The 18,654-nt window shown below is 50.2% G+C and overlaps 2 protein-coding genes across 8 annotated transcripts; both read left to right on the top strand.

Moving 5' to 3' along the window:
- Window positions 1–1,088: 1,088 nt before the first annotated feature.
- Window positions 1,089–7,103, top strand: LOC119107500 (C-factor). 5 transcript variants are annotated; one of them, XM_037230955.1, is made up of 6 exons: window positions 1,089–1,138; window positions 2,592–2,695; window positions 2,953–3,130; window positions 3,513–3,646; window positions 3,969–4,069; window positions 4,955–7,103. In XM_037230955.1, the coding sequence occupies exons 1-6, from the start codon at window positions 1,090–1,092 to the stop codon at window positions 5,154–5,156; spliced, it is 768 nt and encodes a 255-aa protein (XP_037086850.1). In that variant the 5' UTR covers window position 1,089; the 3' UTR covers window positions 5,157–7,103. The 5 variants fall into 5 exon arrangements, with proteins under 5 accessions (XP_037086850.1, XP_037086853.1, XP_037086851.1 ...); XM_037230958.1 differs by having other exon boundaries at window positions 1,093–1,128; XM_037230956.1 differs by having other exon boundaries at window positions 1,120–1,154.
- Window positions 7,104–7,924: 821 nt separating this feature from the next.
- LOC119107499 (NEDD8-activating enzyme E1 catalytic subunit) lies at window positions 7,925–16,599 on the top strand. Of its 3 annotated transcripts, none has more exons than XM_037230950.1 (7): window positions 7,925–8,082; window positions 11,806–12,281; window positions 12,589–12,755; window positions 13,711–13,926; window positions 14,612–14,785; window positions 15,316–15,538; window positions 15,945–16,599. In XM_037230950.1, the coding sequence occupies exons 2-7, from the start codon at window positions 11,825–11,827 to the stop codon at window positions 16,034–16,036; spliced, it is 1,329 nt and encodes a 442-aa protein (XP_037086845.1). In that variant the 5' UTR covers window positions 7,925–8,082; window positions 11,806–11,824; the 3' UTR covers window positions 16,037–16,599. The 3 variants fall into 3 exon arrangements, with proteins under 3 accessions (XP_037086845.1, XP_037086847.1, XP_037086846.1); XM_037230952.1 differs by having other exon boundaries at window positions 8,082–8,157; XM_037230951.1 differs by lacking the exon at window positions 7,925–8,082 and adding an exon at window positions 8,214–8,243.
- Window positions 16,600–18,654: the final 2,055 nt, after the last annotated feature.

The following is an 18,654-nucleotide window of genomic DNA, read 5'->3' as shown; positions in this document are numbered from 1 at the left end:
AAATGCGAAGAAAAGGTTGTGTAATGCCGTGTGAATGTTTTTGATATGTTCAGGGAGAGAAAATAGCAGCAAACCATGAAGTCATGAGAAGCAAAAGCATACTGAACATGTTTTGAAGTTTGGCAATACTTTTATTTTTGAAAACAATCACAGTATCATCAGCATAAGCATCTCATCTATCTTTTCCTTCAATGTTTCCACCTTCTCTTTTAATTCTCTTCTTTTTTATTTTGGTGTGGGGCACATGTCACAGTGGAGTATGCTATTCACCAGGGGGTTGGTGACTAGCATGATATAATTCCTATATAGCCTCATGTATATCATATATAATATATATATATATATATATATATATATATATTATATATATATATATATATATATATATTGCCTCAGCATAGGGGATTTCATGTTCAACTTTTAGGGTACATATGTCTTTTTCTTTGATACATACAGAACACTCATGTGGCAGACAGGGGTAGGGGTATTCTAAACCCTTCCTCCAACCTTCTTCATAACCTCAGGTTTTCCACATTTTAAGGTTATTCTCAGGTATGGACCGACATTGCAGTCTACATCATTCCAGAAGTTCTCCACCACATCTTCAGGTCGGGATCACTTCCCAGGCCGACTGTGCACTACCATATCTCCATTCCGTCGGTCAGCACTAATTCCCACCCCTGATCCAGATCTAGATTTGGGAAATTTTATTAGTCTGTCAATGAGCAATGGGATAAAGAATACACTTGAAAAACACAACCACAAACACAATCGAAAGAATCCACTGATTGATGATCTCACCCACAGCTTCTAGCGCACGCAATCTTTGTAGACCCCACAACGTTATCGAGGCTGCAAATCAATCAAGGCACCAGCGAAGGCTACAAATACCGATCCAACACCTTTGAAACAGTTGCGGCTGTTCCGTCTAATGATGAGACACCATATCTAGACCCAATTTGTCATAGTCGGATCTAGATTTCTAGGATTATATTTCAATTCTGCTCACTCCCGCCGTAGTGTACTAAACTTTATGCCAATTTTATGGGCTAATTTAAATTTGGGACAACGATAATTACCTACTCAGCCATGATTGGCTATCGGCAACATTGTGGCTGCTATCACTTGGCAAGAAGCGGTGCGCGGTGGCTGGGGTATAGCGACCGTCGGGGAGTGGTCCAGTTGTTTTGTGCAATTGGCCTTGGGGGGTTCTTAGAGTCAGACGATAGACGTCTGATGGCAAAAGCCTGTCATGCTTTGAGCAGGGTCTTGGTAGAGTTTGGGGGCACGCCGGCGATGAAAGATAATTGGGGCGTGGTCATGGGATATGGGATTTTGAATGTTGCTTATTAAGTGGCTATGTCGATGACAGCCTCATCACATCAATCTATGCACTACCAAAAGGCATGAAGGTGTTGAACAAACACAAGGAGACAGTACAATCCTCTGTCTACACCACATCATTGCAGACTGCTCCAGACCCTGCCCCAGATTAGTTCTAAACATGGGTTGTTTGCATCTCAGTTCGCAGGGCTGAAAGCATGAAAACATGATAATCAGCCAAATCATGGTTTGTGAAAACTGAAAGCATGCAAATTAGTAACCATACTGGTTATTATGTTGTAGGATGTCATTAGAAGCCATCCAAACCCTTGCACAAGCATCTAGTTTGCTTCCTTGAATCTTGCTTTTTATTTCATTGCCTGTACTCAATATACTTCTGCTCATGTTATGATACTTCCAGGCCTGTAACATTGACCTGATTCCCTTGAGAGTTGAGCTTGTCATAATTTTGGTATTTAAGTCAGTTTCAGAGTAAGTAACCAAGGGCAGGGGACACTTCTTAGATGATGATCTTGGGCAAGTTTTAGTGTTAAAGATATGTACACCATAAATTGATCCCAATAACCTTGATATCCTCATTTAATCAGCACCTATGCATCTAAGATCAGTTTGTTTTAACCTAAAAACTTGAGATGCTAGAAAAATGGTAGATTAAGCTTCTTCTAATGCACTTTAGACATGATGTGAAAATGATGTCATGTTTTTATTATGGATGTTGCTTCTGTTCCTGCAATGCCATTTTAAGATTAGCTTGTTTCTTATGCTTATTGATGAAATATGATTCTCAGCCTGTTCCATGCTGTTATTTGATTGATAGATTAGATACCCATAAATGAACAATTTGTCAAGGTCAGCTCAAATGTTATTTTTGGTAGCACTGAAGTGTGCTACATCACATGCTTTGCTGAGCTGTAATAGCCGTTCAGCAGTTGGTGTCTCATGTGCACTTGCAGTCTTCACCAAGCAACTACCAGTGTGTTTGTCTTCAAATAATGGTAATCATGACAGACATGTTTTAATTGTGAACTAACATAACATTGTAGTTATTGAACTGTTATCTCACATTGAAGGCACAACACCTTTGGTGTACTAAAGTGCTAATTCACTTTTTATCAATATATGTTGCTTTCATTTGAAATCATCTGAACAGTAATATTTTGAGCTGATAGAAGCTAGCCTTGACCAAGATGTAATTTGATAACATGCTTAACCCGTTCTTAATCTCACCAAATACGCAATCTTTGCAGGTCAAAGGCAAAAAATGGCTGCCCAGAAAACTGTGCTGATTACAGGATGCTCTCGAGGCATTGGTCTGGCTCTGGTGGAAGAATTTGCCAGTAAAGGTTGGCAGGTATGTGTAAGAATAATTGATTTTATGTGTGTTGGGCACCAGTCATGTTCTGCCTTTCTCCCTTCTACCATTGGTCATGTAGTTTTTAGGATAATTTGCAGTGATGTCACTGTCAAATTCCCGTCCTTTTAGCCTGCTCTACAAGTTGTGAATGAGTAAGCTTGCCATGCTGCCCCACCTCCTGTGGCTGGCAGTCACCCCATCAGCCGCACCACCCACTCTGACCGCCACCGGCGCCTTCCTGATGGCGTCGTCAGGTGCTGGCCACCTGCCGCTCCCCGGACCGTGCCCGCGAGCTCGCCGCGCTGCTCAAGAAGCAGCACCAGCCGGCAGCAATCGCTCTTGACTCGGCCGACGACGGCTCCATCACGCGCGCCCTCCAGGCCGTCCAGAAGCTGGGTGTGAGCCGGCTGGATCTGCTGTTCCACAATGCTGGTATGCTGGCCCGACTGCTCCTCCCTCCCAGAGCAGAGATGTAGAAATGTCTCGAACATGTGACATGTGTTTGGGAGAGGCTGCTGAAGTCTGTCGTCCTCATGCGCCACCCTTGGCACGAGGTGAATGATGACTCATATGGTTAATACTAGTGCCCAGGCACAGGTTAGCCGGCTAGATCACTACCATCCCACAGCTGAATCCCTTCATGGAGGTTAATACCATACCCGTGCAGTACGCGCACCTCACGCAGCAGGTGCGTGCCGTCCCCACCCCCGGCTCGGACGGCGCCTGAGGAAGCGTCCCTTGCGCCCGCGCACTTGGTCCGGATACGCGGCCGCCGGCGTTTGGTTCTGATCGCGGCGCGGCTGGCACGTTACAGGCGTGGCGGGTGAGGACAATCTGCTGAAGACGACGCGTGCCGAGCTGGACTCGACCTTCACCACCAATGTGTCGGGTCCGATGGTGATCACGCAGACGTTCCTGCCCCTGCTGAAGGCCGCCAGCCAGCCCAAGGTCAGCACGGGGCTCGGGAGCGGTCGGGCTTCCGTCGCGCGTGCGATCCCGGCATGTTAGCTTTGCGCGACGTGTGGGCATAGAGGAAGCCTGTTATGCTGTCCGCGTGTTTGTCCTCGTGGTCTCGGAAGATTGACCCTGCCATTTTGGACATGTATGCAAGTTGTGCCATGCAGTCGTCATTCGCATTGCTTCTCTTATTTTGGGCGGCTGCGTGACCATTCGCTGTCGACACGCCCTGAAACTCTTAGTTTGATGAGTGTAGATGTTATCCTCCCGCATGGCTCGATGTATTGGCTAATGTTTTGGATGTTCGGCGCAGGTGGTTTTTATGTCGACCATCATGTCATCGCTGGAGATGAACATGGGCGGCGGCATGGCCTGCTACCGCATCACTAAGACGGCGCTCAACATGCTCGTGAGGTAAGATCCGGATCGTCATTCAGGCGCCTGCGTCACAAACGGGAGCTAGCTGCCTGTTTGTCCCAGGCCGCAGTCATTGCAAAATCTGTTGCATTTATGCTGTTTTGTTCTTGCCCTACCTTGCATCAGGACATTCCGGAACACTTTTGATTGATCAGGCATTAGGATCATAGTCGTGTCCAGCAAGGCTCACCATAAAAAATGCTTAGCTGTTTATTTGTATGTCTTTAGGTTAAAACTGGGGAATTATGCGCTCCGTCTGACCCCGTGGTCTGCCACACCTGACTCCCTGACACACCCTGCCCGGCTCCCTGATATGCCCTGTCTGGCCCTCTGATACTCTCTGCCTGGCCTCCTGGTATGCCCTGCCTGGCACCCTGATCTGGTCCTGCCTGACCCCCTTATTCACCTCACCTGATCCCCTGATATGTCCTGCCTGACCCTGTGATCCGCCCTACCTGACCCCTGATCTGCCCCACCCGACCTTGATCTGCCCCACCTGACCCCTGATCCACCCCACCTGACACCTGATCCGTCCCACCTGACCCCTGAGCCGCGCCACCTGACTTCTGATCTGTCCCGTCTGACATCGTGACCCGCCCTGTCTGACCCCTGTTCCACCTCACCCGACTTGTGATCCGCCCTGCTTGACCTCTAATCCTCCCTGCCTGACCCCTGATCCGTCCCACCTGACCCCTGAGCAGGGCCACCTGACCCCTGATCTGCCCTGTCTGATCTCGTGACCCGCCCTGTCTGACCCCTGTTCCGACCCACCTGACCCCTGAGCCGCACCACCTGACCCCTGATCTGCCCTGTCTGACTTCGAGACCCGCCCTGCCTGATCCCTGTCCTGCCTGACCTGACTTGTGATCCGTGCCACCGCAGGCAGTTCGCTGGGGACGTGCCGGGCCTGATCTCGATGGCCATGCACCCGGGCTGGGTGCAGACGGACCTGGGCAATTCGGTGGGACCGGCTCCACTCTCTCCGGCCGCCAGCTGCAGCGGCATGTACGCCGTCATCGAGTCGGCTTCGAGTGCGCAGAACGGCAAGTTCATCGACTACCAGGGCCGCCAGGTGCACTGGTGAGGCGGCGGCAGTGACCTCCGCTCCGGCAAGCGACCCCAGCCGGCGGACACGCCGACCGACACTCGTAGTCTGCTCAGTAGCCACTGCGGCGCGGGTTCTGTAAACCCAGCAGTCTCCTCTCCTCTCTGGCACCAGTTCTTTGTTACTGTGCATGAATCACGGCTTAGGTGATGATACTGATACTGTTGATGGGTACTCTGGGATTGATTAGTGTGTGCCTTTTATGGCATGTGGATATGCATTTGAACTTTGGGTTACTTCATGTTGGGATAGTAAATATTCACATATACCCGTCGCATTTAAGTCGCCTTGCGACTCCCTAACTCGGTCTGCAGCTGCTATTGTCGTGATGATGATTTGGACTTCAGGGCACACCAATTAGCCTGCTTTGTCATATTGTGTGCGACAGTCAAGGCGAGATATTCTGATTTGTTTTGCAAATACGAAAGGCATTGTAACATGAACTCACAGAAACGAAGATGGAACCCCCAACTCATGCCTTATTACAACCGTGACACGTTTGTATACGGATCAGCCCATATCGCACAAGCCGAATGAAGTGCTCCGAACACAGGGAAATATATCTTTACCCATGACTTGAAAGTAGCACCAACAACTTTCATTCCAGATCGGGTTACCCCTTTCGTGCAGCACTGCCATTTACACACCGTCCGTCTTCTCTTGTTGTGCTGCGTTACGCCGCTTTTTAAGGCTCAATAACGGTCGCACAGTGTCATCTAAACTGTTCTCAGTCTCAAAGCACGTTCGTCAGATGATGATTGCTCTTGGCACTGTCTCACATTTTATGCCAGACTGACAGATTTTAAACTGAACACTCAGCATCATGTTTTTTTTTCGATGGCAGGTGCCAGAAATCTGGAGTTTTCTTTCTTTTTTCTGTAGGGTCTGCCTATTGTGTCCTTCACAGCTCCTTCCTACCACACTCGCAGTGTACAAGTATCGGCTGCTTAGTAATAGCTGAGGCAGTTTTAGCACGCCCTTCTATCGATCGCCTCACAGGGTTCCGCTGAGGCCGTTATGAACGGTCGGTTGTGGCTATGGTATGCTAACTGGCTTTAAAACTAGGCTGCGTAGTGCTGTTGTTAAAAGACACTGCGGGCGACCAGTGGCTTGCAGGCCAGTGAGAACTTTTCGTTAGTGGTCCGTTGTTTAATCTGTTAGTGTTGCTGGTTGTCCTGCACGAAAAGCTAAGTTTCGCGTTTGTGCACTTTCAGCGGTTGTTGAAAGGTATGCTTTCATGCCATTTTCCTTTTTTATTAGGTGAAGCTTGACACATCCTCGGATGCTGTGTGGTTTTCGTTTCGCTTGTTGTGAAAACCTCTGATATTCCGACATCCTGTGCGATCTCAATTAGATCTGTCATTGGCGGCATGTGAGCTCTCGATCCTTGTCCACCGTTTATTTCGATTGTAAGTAACTGTCATTCGCAAGGCGTTTATTAAAGTGGGCTGTAACTTGGCATGTCAGTAAATACGTCCGGTGCATTCCTTCAGCATACGAATGTCAATGATTCCTCAGTTTATTGTTTCCGTTTTGGTGGGCTCGCCACCCCGTCCTATGACATCCACCTGGTATCGTTTGTCGTCTTCAGCGGTAGCGTTGAGCGGTTTTATGTGTTACTGTATTGTAGTGGGTATGATCTACCCAACTGGTCGTACTTTCTGTCCATGTTAGATGACCTTGTGTCTCTGCAAAGTTTTGGCAATACTCGACACGCGCCTACCGCGCCCTGCGTCCGTCCATGGTGATCGCTGGTTTCGTCGTCTGATGGTTGGGTCTGACTGGATCTGCTGGCTGTTACACCCCACGCTAGTGTCTGAACCCGTTGGCTGTAATTGCTCTGGTAACGAACTATACTTCCAGAGCGCCATTTTGAACATTGTCTGGAGCATTATCCTTTTCATCATAATACAGTTGTTCTGCAATGTTCGTGTTTTCCGTGAAAGGATTTTTTTTGATGAGTGGTATGCCTTTAATGCCAGGGAATTGCAGGATTCTTAGGCGCTTTTGGAAACTGTCAATATTTCTGTGATTTGACTTTTCGTATTGCGTAGAAAGGCGATAGCGTTCAAGCAGGACACCAAAGAAATGCCTGTTGCCCTGTCATTGCAAGAGGACTAGGATATAATTTACAGGGTCCGCTGTAGGCGCCGTCGGTTGCAACGTTCACGCTGTTCTCAAGCGTTCATGACCTAGGGGCATTTCTGACACGTCGGACCACTGTAAATGGATGAACATCTGTACTATGACGCAGTAGCACACATACGGTTTTCGTGTAACTGCATGCACTATGCACTGGACAGGGTCGTAGGCAACAGCAGGACCAAGGGATTATGTCTCCTTTGGCAATTTCTCAACCGCCTACTAAAAAATGTTGGCGACATGCCTGCCGTGCTTGCCACATAGGTGCTGTTGTCAATGTGCGAGATCAGGTTCGTAGCCTTGCAAATTTAGTTGGGCGACTAAGCAGTTAAAGGAGCATGCAAACTTTCCGCGAAATACGCCAAGAAACTGATTTCTGCTTGGAGTTGGCCCGCTTTGTTCCTAAAGTTGTAGGGTCGATTACTCCCCCCCCCCCACGCCCCACCCCCAACTAAGTCAGAATTGGGACTTACGCCCGTGTTCGAGATTCTGGCTGAACTAGACGTCAATGAATCGTAGGAGTCCGGTCTTGGTGGCCGCGCATCTAGATGGTCTATAAATATGGCAACCATAATGCAGCATGGCCCATTGCCTAACCATCCGGCTTCGTAGTCCGGTAATGGCAGTTGAGACTAATAACGTGGAGAGTGGCAATTTCCTAGCCTTCTATTAATTCATTTGTGATTACATTTTTGACGCATGTGTTACAGGCACCCGGTGTTTTCTGCCGGGGCAAAGAGGACGGTCTCCAGGGCGGTATAAGGTTGGACCGCGTTTTGATGCTGTGTGCTGTGTGCGAATTTTGCTACCGGCTAGCAAAGCCCTTTGAAATCGGCAGGTGAAGGGAACCTGAGATTATCAATGCTAGAAACCACCTATGCATGCAAATAGTTGAGCTAAGGTAGTTTTGAAAAATACTTGGGCGTAAGTGACAACGTATCTTCATTGTTGAATGCATAATGCCCTGTTTTCAAGCTCTCGGGTACAAGAAGGGTGTGGCGTTCTATTTGTCTTATATGAGACTAGTGGACCAGATTGGGGGAATAACCCATTTGGTGCTAAATTATGAAGAAAATGCTACATCAGTTCTCCTAGTTTCCTTACCCTCCCTATCAACTTCCTTTGCACAGCCATGTCCCAGAGTGTGGGAACTGTTTCAAGTCTACTTAAGAGTGCTAGAAGCATAACACAACCTTGAATGACTGATACTGCCAGTAGTGAACTGTGCAATACCCCAAATTTATATCTGGGACCCCAGACAGATAAAGGTAAAAGAGAATATTCCTTATATATATATATATATATATATATATATATATTCAAACTTGGGCTTAAGTGGCATATAATTGATATAATCAGCACTAAATTGTTAGTTGAGTGATGCTAAAAACATAAGGACAGTGGGTAGAATATTAATATCTCAGCTTAATCAACTTATTTTACTATTGCAGTTAACCCAGGGTCATTCTAACTACACTTTGGATAAAGAGCATTAGTCAGCTGAGCATATCATTGCATTTGTCAGACTATGTTGTGTGCAGCCTTTTGGTTGTAGTACAACCACATTGAAATGGAGTTTTGCAAATACATAATTGTTGATGTGTGAAATTATTGATGTAAAGGGAGTGTACATTGGGTACATTGTGCTTGTTGCCACATTCTGGATATCCTGATTAAATGTAATTGCTACATAATTTAACTTTTTGATGCCCAAAACAGGGGGTGTGTTTGGCTGACACTGGTGGCATGGATTTTATGAGACAACACTAAGCCGATAGACAACTGTAGCTGGAAGATTCAAATGATTAAAGGGAATATTAACATTTGAAGGTATTGAATCAAGCATCCGATATGATCAAACAAACTCAGTTATAATTATAAGTCTGTTTTTTTTAGCAGAAAAGACTGCTGTAGACAGCACAGTTTTCTTTTTGATAAGTATGCTCCTCAGTGAATTTTGGCTTGATTTTGTATTGTACCTTCCACAACATTGGTTGAGAGCCAATTGAGAGCAATTATATTGGGTGTCTGGAAATCACACTTGTGAACTCCAGAGATATGAACCCCTTGACAACAACAGCTTTTCAGCCTTGGTTTGTGTTGCTACATGGTTTAAAGAATGACCGAATTTGAAAGATGTTATTATGTTATCATGAATGCCAAGGTGACTGAAGTACTCTTCCTGATACACCTTTCCTCATTGTTTGTGGAAGTGTAGCTGAAAATCTAGATGGGTTAAGGTTTTGAGAAGGGCAGGATTGTGAACAGCACAAAAAGGTCTTCAAGGTGGCTATTTCAGTTCAAAACCCCATAAAAATATGGAGCAATGCCTTTAAGACATGTTCAGATGGGGGAGGGGGTCCAACTGACCCCCCCCCCCCAAAGGTTTTTCCAAATGGGTCCCCAAACAGCATGGCACAGCCATGCCAAATTCTCGAGAGCTGCAGACAGTTGAATAGTGGATCATCTGAAATAAAACATTTAGATGAACCTGGTAAGGACCCTGACCAATGGCAGGGCAAAGTCAGGCCATGGTTTCAGCAAAGACAATTTCTAGGGAATTGTTAAATCTGATTCAACCATGGAGTGCTAGCTGATGTCATACATCTCTCAGATGCTTTCTTAGGCAACATAGTAATTAAAGCAAATTACATTGACCTAGGGTCAGGTATGGAGGTCAGACCAAGGTGAAAACAAGCCTGTTTTGTTGCTCAAGGGCTTGCTGAATCAGGTATTTTCTGGCACTCATTTCAAATTTACTGACAACAGGGACCACATTATTCTCCTTCCATGAACTTATTAAAGAATGCAATAGGTTGTTTATCTAAAATGATACAGGTCAACATTTTGTTTTTAGGAACACACCATTTAGTATAATCTTGGTTGCTTATTCAAGTGCAAAACTCATTGCGGTCTTGCATGATTTTGGTCACCATGATCTTCAAAAGGTCAAACAAGGTCACGGACCCTAAATGAGTATGTGAACTTTTGCTTAGGACAGTTATCTAAATTCTAGGGAGCCTTTGGAGACAAACTTGAAATTTGGCCTTGTGTGACCTTATTTAACCTGAGGGTCATGACATAGAAATTTCAAACTTTGACCTAAGTGACTTCACATACAAGTCAACACACTGTAACTTTGGTGTGTCTAGCTCTCTTAGTTCGGGAGATCTCAGGGGAGTCATATTAACCCCCCACCCAAGCAAAGGGTATCCAGCTGGCAACCTGAGCATGTGTTGAAGCCAAACAAAATATATTTGTTACAATGTATGAAAAAGCTTGCATGAGTTATTACTTGAGTCATTCAAGTTGTACAATAATGATTTCAGCATTGTTCACCAACAAAATTAAAAGCACAATATCTTTTTGAACCAATGACAATGAAAAATAGTGTCTGGATATGTCTGAGTCACATTGGTACTGAGTATCTATGTTGCATGATTTCACAGATTCTATGCTGCATTGCAAGTTACAACAGGTCATGGTAATCAGGAAACCAAAAGTAATGTTATGTGCTTCAGCTCTGTTATGATATATATATATATATATATATATATATATATATATATATATATATATATATACTTGACACTCAGTACACATGTCCAGTCAAAGCTCATTGTAGAAAGCAAGTGGTGGGTGGAATGCTTCCAACACATTACCATAACCTATTTTGGTTCACATTACATAATCCTTTAGAATGAAGCACCAGCACATGTCAGTACCAGTACCAGCATGCTCCAGTTCTTGGCTTCAGTTTTCTTAATCTACCTTTGGTTGGTTCAATCTTCAGTATACCTGACACACACACACATGCATGCATGCATATATATATATATATATATATATATATATATATATATATATATATATCATAACAGAGCTGAAGCACATAACATTACTTTTGGTTTCCTGATTACCATGACCTGTTGTAACTTGCAATGCAGCATAGAATCTGTGAAATATATATATATATATATGCGTGCATGCGTGTGTGTGTGTCAGGTATACTGAAGATTGAACCAACCAAAGGTAGATTAAGAAAACTGAAGCCAAGAACTGGAGCATGCTGGTACTGGTACTGACATGTGCTGGTGCTTCATTCTAAAGGATTATGTAATATGAACCAAAATAGGTTATGGTAATGTGTTGGAAGCATTCCACCCACCACTTGCTTTCTACAATGAGCTTTGACTGGACATGTGTACCTGAGTGTCAAGTGGATCTTCATGTTTGGTGCTCCCCATTCCCTTTCTTCATTGTCGTGAACTTTGCATGAACCTGAAGGATGCAGTTATTTACCAAGGCTGGCACAATGTTGAAAATGCTTCCTGAGGCATATTCCCGTCATTGTGACATTTTTTGCCATTGTCCTAATAATCATGTGTATTATTTAGCTGGAAATGGCAATATCTTCCACGTGCACCCCCCCCCCCCCCCCCCCCCACCTGGTGACATCTAACACACAGCTTTCGTGATCCACCAGGTGACCTGTGCACACCGCCATGGAGGTGGAGGGCAGCGCGGGCACCCCGGCCGGCCAGTGGTCGCACCTGCAGCGGCTGCTGACGCGGTCCGGCCCGCTGGCGCACCCGGAGTTCCAGCCGTCGGCCGAGATCCTCGAGCTGCTGCGCGACACTCTGCGCGTGCTGGTGGTCGGCGCCGGCGGGCTCGGTTGCGAGCTGCTCAAGGACCTGGCGCTCATGGGCTTCGGCTCCATCGACGTCATCGACATGGACACGATCGACCTGTCCAACCTGAACCGGCAGTTCCTGTTCCGTCAGCAGGACGTGGGTCGGCCCAAGGCGGTGGTGGCGGCCGAGTTCATTCACGGCCGCGTGCCTGGCTGCACGGTCACGCCGCACTTCTGCAAGATCCAGGACTACGACGAGGTGTTCTACCGCCAGTTCCACGTGGTCGTCTGTGGCCTGGACTCGATCTTGGCGCGCCGCTGGATTAACGGTGAGTGGCCGGGTGGCGGCTGTGGTTTTATACACGGCACGGTGGCATTCTGCGTATTTCAAGAAATGCTGCATTAATTGCGTGTGTTCACAGCGATCTTAGATCACCGTTGTCTACATGTCGTTGTCTGGAATACTTGGGTCTGGGAAATGGATTACAAACAGCGAAATGGCACGCCTTCCACGCCTAGTAGTTGAATGCATGCACAATTTTAGCGCAAAACCGACATCGTTTGACCGAATGGCACCATGCGGCTTCAGAGCACCCTGGCTCAGAGCGCCGTGGTCACCACTGCGCTGCTGGACAGGTATGCTGGTGTCTCTGCTGCGGTACGAGGAGGACGGCTCGTTGGACCAGGGCTCTGTCATTCCGCTGGTGGACGGCGGCACGGAGGGCTTCAAGGGCAACGTCCGGGTCATCCTGCCGGGCATGTCGGCCTGCATCGAATGCACGCTCGACCTCTTCCCCCCGCAGGTCAGCTTAGGTCGTGCAGAGGGCGCGCTGGCTCACGGAGAGTCAGTGTTTGTTTGGCTGGTGTCAGGCGGAGGCCCTGCTGGGTTAGTTGAGGGTGGTTTAGTGGAATTGAACCGACGGTGGCAATGGCAACCCGCGTCACGTCATGTCCCGAACAGAACCAGGTCAGCCTCTACAGGTCACCCAGCCCTCACTGACAGAACCAGATCAGCCTCTACAGCTCACCCCGGTCCTCACTGATAGAGCCAGATCAGCCTCTATAGCTCACCCTGGCCCTCACTGACAGAACCAGATCAGCCTCTACAGCTCACCCAGCCCTCACTGACAGAGCCAGATTAGCCTCTACAGCTCACCCCGGTCCTCACTGACAGAGCCAGATCAGCCTCTACAGCTCACCCCAGTCCTCACTGACCGCGTCTCGTCCAGCTCACCCCACTGCTGACGCCTCCTCCAGCTCACCCCATTGCTGACGCCTCCTCCAGCTCACCCCACTGCTGACGTCTCCTCCAGCTCACCCCACCGCTGACGCCTCCTCCTGCTCACCCCACCGCTGACGCCTCCTCCAGCCCACCCCACCGCTGACGCCTCCTCCAGCCCACCCCACCGCTGACGCCTCCTCCAGCTCACCCCACCGCTGACGCCTCCTCCAGCTCACCCCACTGCTGACGTCTCCTCCAGCTCACCCCACTGCTGACGTCTCCTCCAGCTCACCTCACTGCTGACGTCTCCTCCAGCTCACCCCACCGCTGACGCCTCCTCCAGCTCACCCCACCGCTGACGCCTCCTCCAGCCCACCCCACCGCTGACGCTCTCCCCTGGCCCTCACTGAACTCGTCCCCTCTAGCTCACTCCAGCCCTCACTGACCGGGTCTCCTCCAGCTCTCCCCCAGCCCTCACTGAACGCGTCCCCTGTAGCTCACCCCAGCCCTCACTGTTGACATCCGTCCGTCCGCAGCACAACTTCCCGCTGTGCACGATCGCTCACACGCCGCGGCTGCCGGAGCATTGCGTCGAGTACGTGCGCCTGCTGCTCTGGCCCAAGGAGAACCCGTGGGGCGAGGGTGCCTCCATCGACGGCGACGACCCGGCCCACCTGGCCTGGATCCTGGAGCGGGCGCAGGAGCGCGCCGCCGAGTACGGCATCGTCGGCGTCGACTACCGGCTAACGCAGGTAAGCGTGGCTGCGGCGGTACGGCTGCCGATGGAGGTTGGCGTGTTATAGTTCCTGCTGTCATCTCCGGCTCAGATGGCGCTGGTGTTTGGCAGCTTTGGCTGGTGAGGCTGACCGAGATGGATGTGTCAGAACTGACATCGTGCCTGACTCAGATGGCTGCGGCAAGGGTTTTTTGTGACGGAGGTGAATGCGGCATCATCCAATGCTCGCTGCCGCCGATGGGGCTCCTTACGTGCGGAGTGACGCGGGTGGGACGGGCTGCTGCTGGCCGACCGGTGTTTGACCCGTGTGATGTGCGTCGGTGACCGTGACGCAGCGTGACGTCAGCGTGCGTCGGAGTCCGGGGCGTGCTGGACGACGATTTGGTGTGCGCTGGCTCGGCGTCACGCTCGTCTGTTGCTGTTCAGGGTTGTGCGATCGTAGCCGTAGTACCCCATCCCATCCCCACTCCTGCGAGGTGCAGGGTGGCGCCTGGACACCCTGCCCTGCGTATCCACCTGGCTAGGGCGTCATTTGCCCACGGTTTAGCGCACTTTTTGGGAGGAAGAGATTCCGTGCTCTATCCCACCCATGAGACCTCGACCGTCTCCAGTTGCTTGGGCTATTCTGGAGCTCACGACAGCATACTAAACTCATCGCTGGTTGCGGCTGTGGCTGTCAGTGTTGCTGTGATGCTGCGCAGGGCGTGGTGAAGCGCATCATCCCGGCGGTGGCGTCCACCAACGCCGTGATCGCCGCAGCCTGCGCCACAGAGGTGTTCAAGCTGGCCACCAGCTGTGCCGCGCCCATGAACAACTACATGGTCTTCAACGACGTCGACGGCATCTACACGTACACCTACGAGCAGGAGAGAAACGTGAGCGGTGCTGGAGGGGTCATGTAGGTGTCCAGACCAGAGCAGTGCGTGTAGTGGACGAGGTGTAAAGGTCGGGTTCGTGGCGTCGTGTGCTTTGTAGTTGTTAGTTAATATGACAGGTCCTGAGTGTTGCTTGACATCTATTTTTGCCACTGGGCCGAACCCTTTGTGCATGGATAAAGATTCTACGGGTGATGACACTAGATTTCAACAGTGATCGTCAGAGCTGCTGCTTACACTAGACATACTGCGTCGAAAAAGGCGCCGGACTTCTGCTCTTAAGATATCTACGATTCATGCGTGTCTGGCACGATCTCAGAAGCAGTGTCAGGAGAGCCTTATAAACGGCTGAGGTATGCGCCTCTCGGAATAACGCCGTGGTCTGGGTGCGAGCAGTCGCCTCTTCAACACAAAGGACCATCGCCGTGGTCAGCGCCGCACGTCTCTCCCTCGTAACAGACCTGTGAGCGGCAGCCATGTTCCCCGCGCCCCGTCCCCCAGCGCTGAGCCGCCGCTCCCGGCGCCGGCAGGAGGCGTGCACGGCCTGCAGCCAGCGGCCGGCGCCGCTCGCCTTCCCGTCGGACGCGCGGCTCGAGACCGTGCTCGAGCACCTGCGCACGGCGCCCCAGTACCAGATGAAGTCGCCCGGCGTGACCACCGCCGCCGCCGACGGACGCAACCGCACCCTCTACATGGCCACCGTGCCCAGCATAGAGCAGCGCACCCGACCCAACCTGAAGAAGACGCTGTCTGGTGCGGACGCCCGGATATCCTATGGGGCGGGGAAGTGGGGGAGGAGGTGTCCGCTTGGTGCGGTGCACGTGGGTGTTGCGCTGACAGTGCAGTGTCGTGATTCTAGCCGCGGTAGGCTGGTAGTATTGTCTTTCAGGCGCTTCGTAGAGCTAATTCGACCCGACCCAATCTGAGGTTGCCTGAGCCACGCTGTTCTACTGTGTCACAGCCGTGCCTGACCTGACCTGAGGTGCTCTAACTAGGTCTGGGCGGACTTGAGGGGCCCTAGCCAGCCTTGACCTGACCTGTACTGAGCCCAGCTGAGTTGGCTGACCCGCTCTGACGCTGGGCAGCCGGGAGGGATTTGCGCAGCAGTCGTCCGCAGGCGGCCCGGGCTGCCCTGACCTCGGCGCCCGTTTGCCCGCAGAGCTGGGTCTGACCTCGGGCCAGGAGCTGGCGGTGGCTGATGTCACCACGCCCAACACGGTCCTCTTCCGACTGGAGCTCTCCGACGTGTGACGTCACCGGGAGACGGCGGCGCACGGGGACGGCCAGTGTGACGTCACCACGCCCAACACGTTTCTCTTCCGGCTGGAACTCTCCGACATGCGACGTCAGTGGGAGACGGCGGCGCACGGAGGCGGCCAGTCAGTGTGGCGTCGCTGGGAGACGCCATGGCTCCGGCGCCCGACGGCCCCGAGCCAGTGGCGGGCACACGGATCGCCGTCGCGTCAGTATGTCATAGCTGTGTCACGTGACCTTCATGGGACTCAAATGTCTGTCGTTGTGACGTCGCCTCAGCAGGTGGCTGGGCATCCAGGTGATAGTATGCTGTTGAGGTCGTTGAGCCCGGAGAGTCGCGGGACGGGTGGCGTCATCGGGATATCAGAGGCGCTATGTTGAAGGGAGGCATTGGCCTCTGAATGACGTCACTGCCTGTGCTGACGTCATCGTGTGAAGAGTCGGTTGGTCCAAGGTGTGAAATAGTGCATGTGTAGCAACGATGGCTGTATTTTGACGGCATTTTCGTCAGTACAGGACAGGTGGCGCGTTGTTAAGATTGCTGTCCAATGTTTGGTGAAACAATATACATCGCGATCGGCAACTTTGTGGATGTGAATCTGAGCTTTCTATAAGTCCAGCACGGGGTATAAAATTAAATTGCACACGTTATTTTATGGTATATCACTTCACTGCTAGCTTCCATGTCTTTCAACTGGTCGTAGAATGTGTGTGGCATGCAAAAATGTCTTGCCGAGGACGGAGAGAGGGAGAGATGCCTGCAAATCTGGGACAGACGCTATGTGGTGACTGCGGCACATTTTCCCCTTAGCTGCAAGGAGAACCATTATAGACTTAATACAAATATAGAAAAGACTTAACCCTCTTCACACCGTAAATAGGAAATGGCACGCGTACCAGGTTGCGTTGTGCGTGACGTTCGCAAAAGTTCTCCAGATAACGCCACGTCTCACCATCACAATCGTCATCTCTATGACCGATTAACCGCCTGAGCTTGTGCTTGATTCAATGTGCCAGTTATTCAATATGCTGCTTGATCCCTTCCGGACATGTTATGAAGTTCTCAAACCAAAAGGCTTATCCTTATTTACGGATACGGAACAGCTGATCGCATTGCCACGGAGGTAGTCCGTCATCAAAACTGAGTGTTCGCCTGGGACACGAGGTCGGACCGCGAAGCCGGGCCGCGGAGCCGGACCCCACGCGACTGTGGTGCCCGCTGGCGCGGCGTGGCTGTGCCCCGTCTGCAGCAGCTTGTCGCCGGGAGAAGGGCGTGACCTGCGGAGGGCGTCACGCCCCGTTGGCGGTAGTTTCATGGTCACTGGAATACCCGATGGGGTCGGCTGCGGACGGCTGGCTCCCCCCCCCCCCCCCGAACGTGTTCAATACGAACAATAGGACCGCGTTCGGGTAACCGACCTTGGCCACACATAAGTCCACGGATGATCGACGCCTTATAAATGATCCGGCGGCGAGCTGGCATCTGTTGTCCTCTGATGACACTCCCGCACGTGCTGCTGATATCGCTGATCAATATTTGGTGTGGGAGAGCGGGCGCTCTTCCGGTCCCCCTGCTCATTTGTCGCCGTTATTCTCTGCCTCTACACCGACTGCGTTCGGGCGCAATAGCCTTGCATTGTGAGCGGCGGGGATGGCTTTCCGCCTCGTAACGCATTCGGATCACGAAGGTCAGCGTCATTACACCACACAATGTGGGGAGAATGCTCCGGTGGGATGGCTCGTCCGATCGTAATTTCAAGCTTTAGTTCTCACAACTGTAATCGCTATGCACAGTGAGATGGCTCAAACGGCTCGCAAAATTCACTTTTTGCGAAATTGTCTTTGTTGTTCACAGAAACAACACAAGCCCCCCCCCCTCCCCCCAAGTAAGAACCGATGTCTTTAATTATTATCATTACTGTGCTTTCATCTATTGTTATAAATATGATTATCTTTTATTTCATTTAATATAAGGGCCAACATCAAATTTGCAGAAATCCGGGTAGCTCAAAATGGTAGCATACGAAATCTGTTGACGTCCTTCTGATCCAGGTATTGGAAACAACCATGAAAATCTACCTTTTGAAAAAGTTTTCCACTATAAACCTGTCTGGTCTTAACTTTAATCTGACCTTCATAACATACGCAGGATCAATGGAATTACTTCAGAGCTGCATTCCCTAGTCTAAAACTGCATTGTCACGTCAGCTTCAAAAAATTGTCCTGACAGCTGGGTGCGCTGACAAATATGGCCTGACCACTCAGCGCGCTGCAAATCCTCTGATGATCCGCTGCGTGCTTACAACCTTGATGGCGTATCTATTTTGGGCACCAAAAGATCGGCCATTGCCTTGCGTACAATTCAGTAAAGCGTGGCGTCGCTACGACACAATGCTCATAAGCTATCAAAAGGGACAGCATTGATCCAAGAGCGTGTTAAAAGGGACTCTGCTCCAGCCATTTGTCATGTCATTTGTTTGCACATTTTGTGCGGGGTTTGGGTGTGAAGCGTCATGTTAAGCTGCCGTGACTCATCCTCCTTAGTCACTCTGGGTTCATTTGATCCTCATCTTGCGATTGCCGCCCCAGGGGCGCATCCAGAACCTTAGTAAGGA

Source organism: Pollicipes pollicipes, unplaced genomic scaffold (assembly GCF_011947565.3).
Source record: "Pollicipes pollicipes isolate AB1234 unplaced genomic scaffold, Ppol_2.1 Scaffold_6686;HRSCAF=7923_pilon_pilon_pilon, whole genome shotgun sequence".
NCBI classification, from domain to species: Eukaryota; Metazoa; Arthropoda; class Thecostraca; order Pollicipedomorpha; family Pollicipedidae; genus Pollicipes; species Pollicipes pollicipes.
Note: the sequence above shows the minus strand (reverse complement) of the source record. Positions and strands in the feature narration are given on the sequence as shown.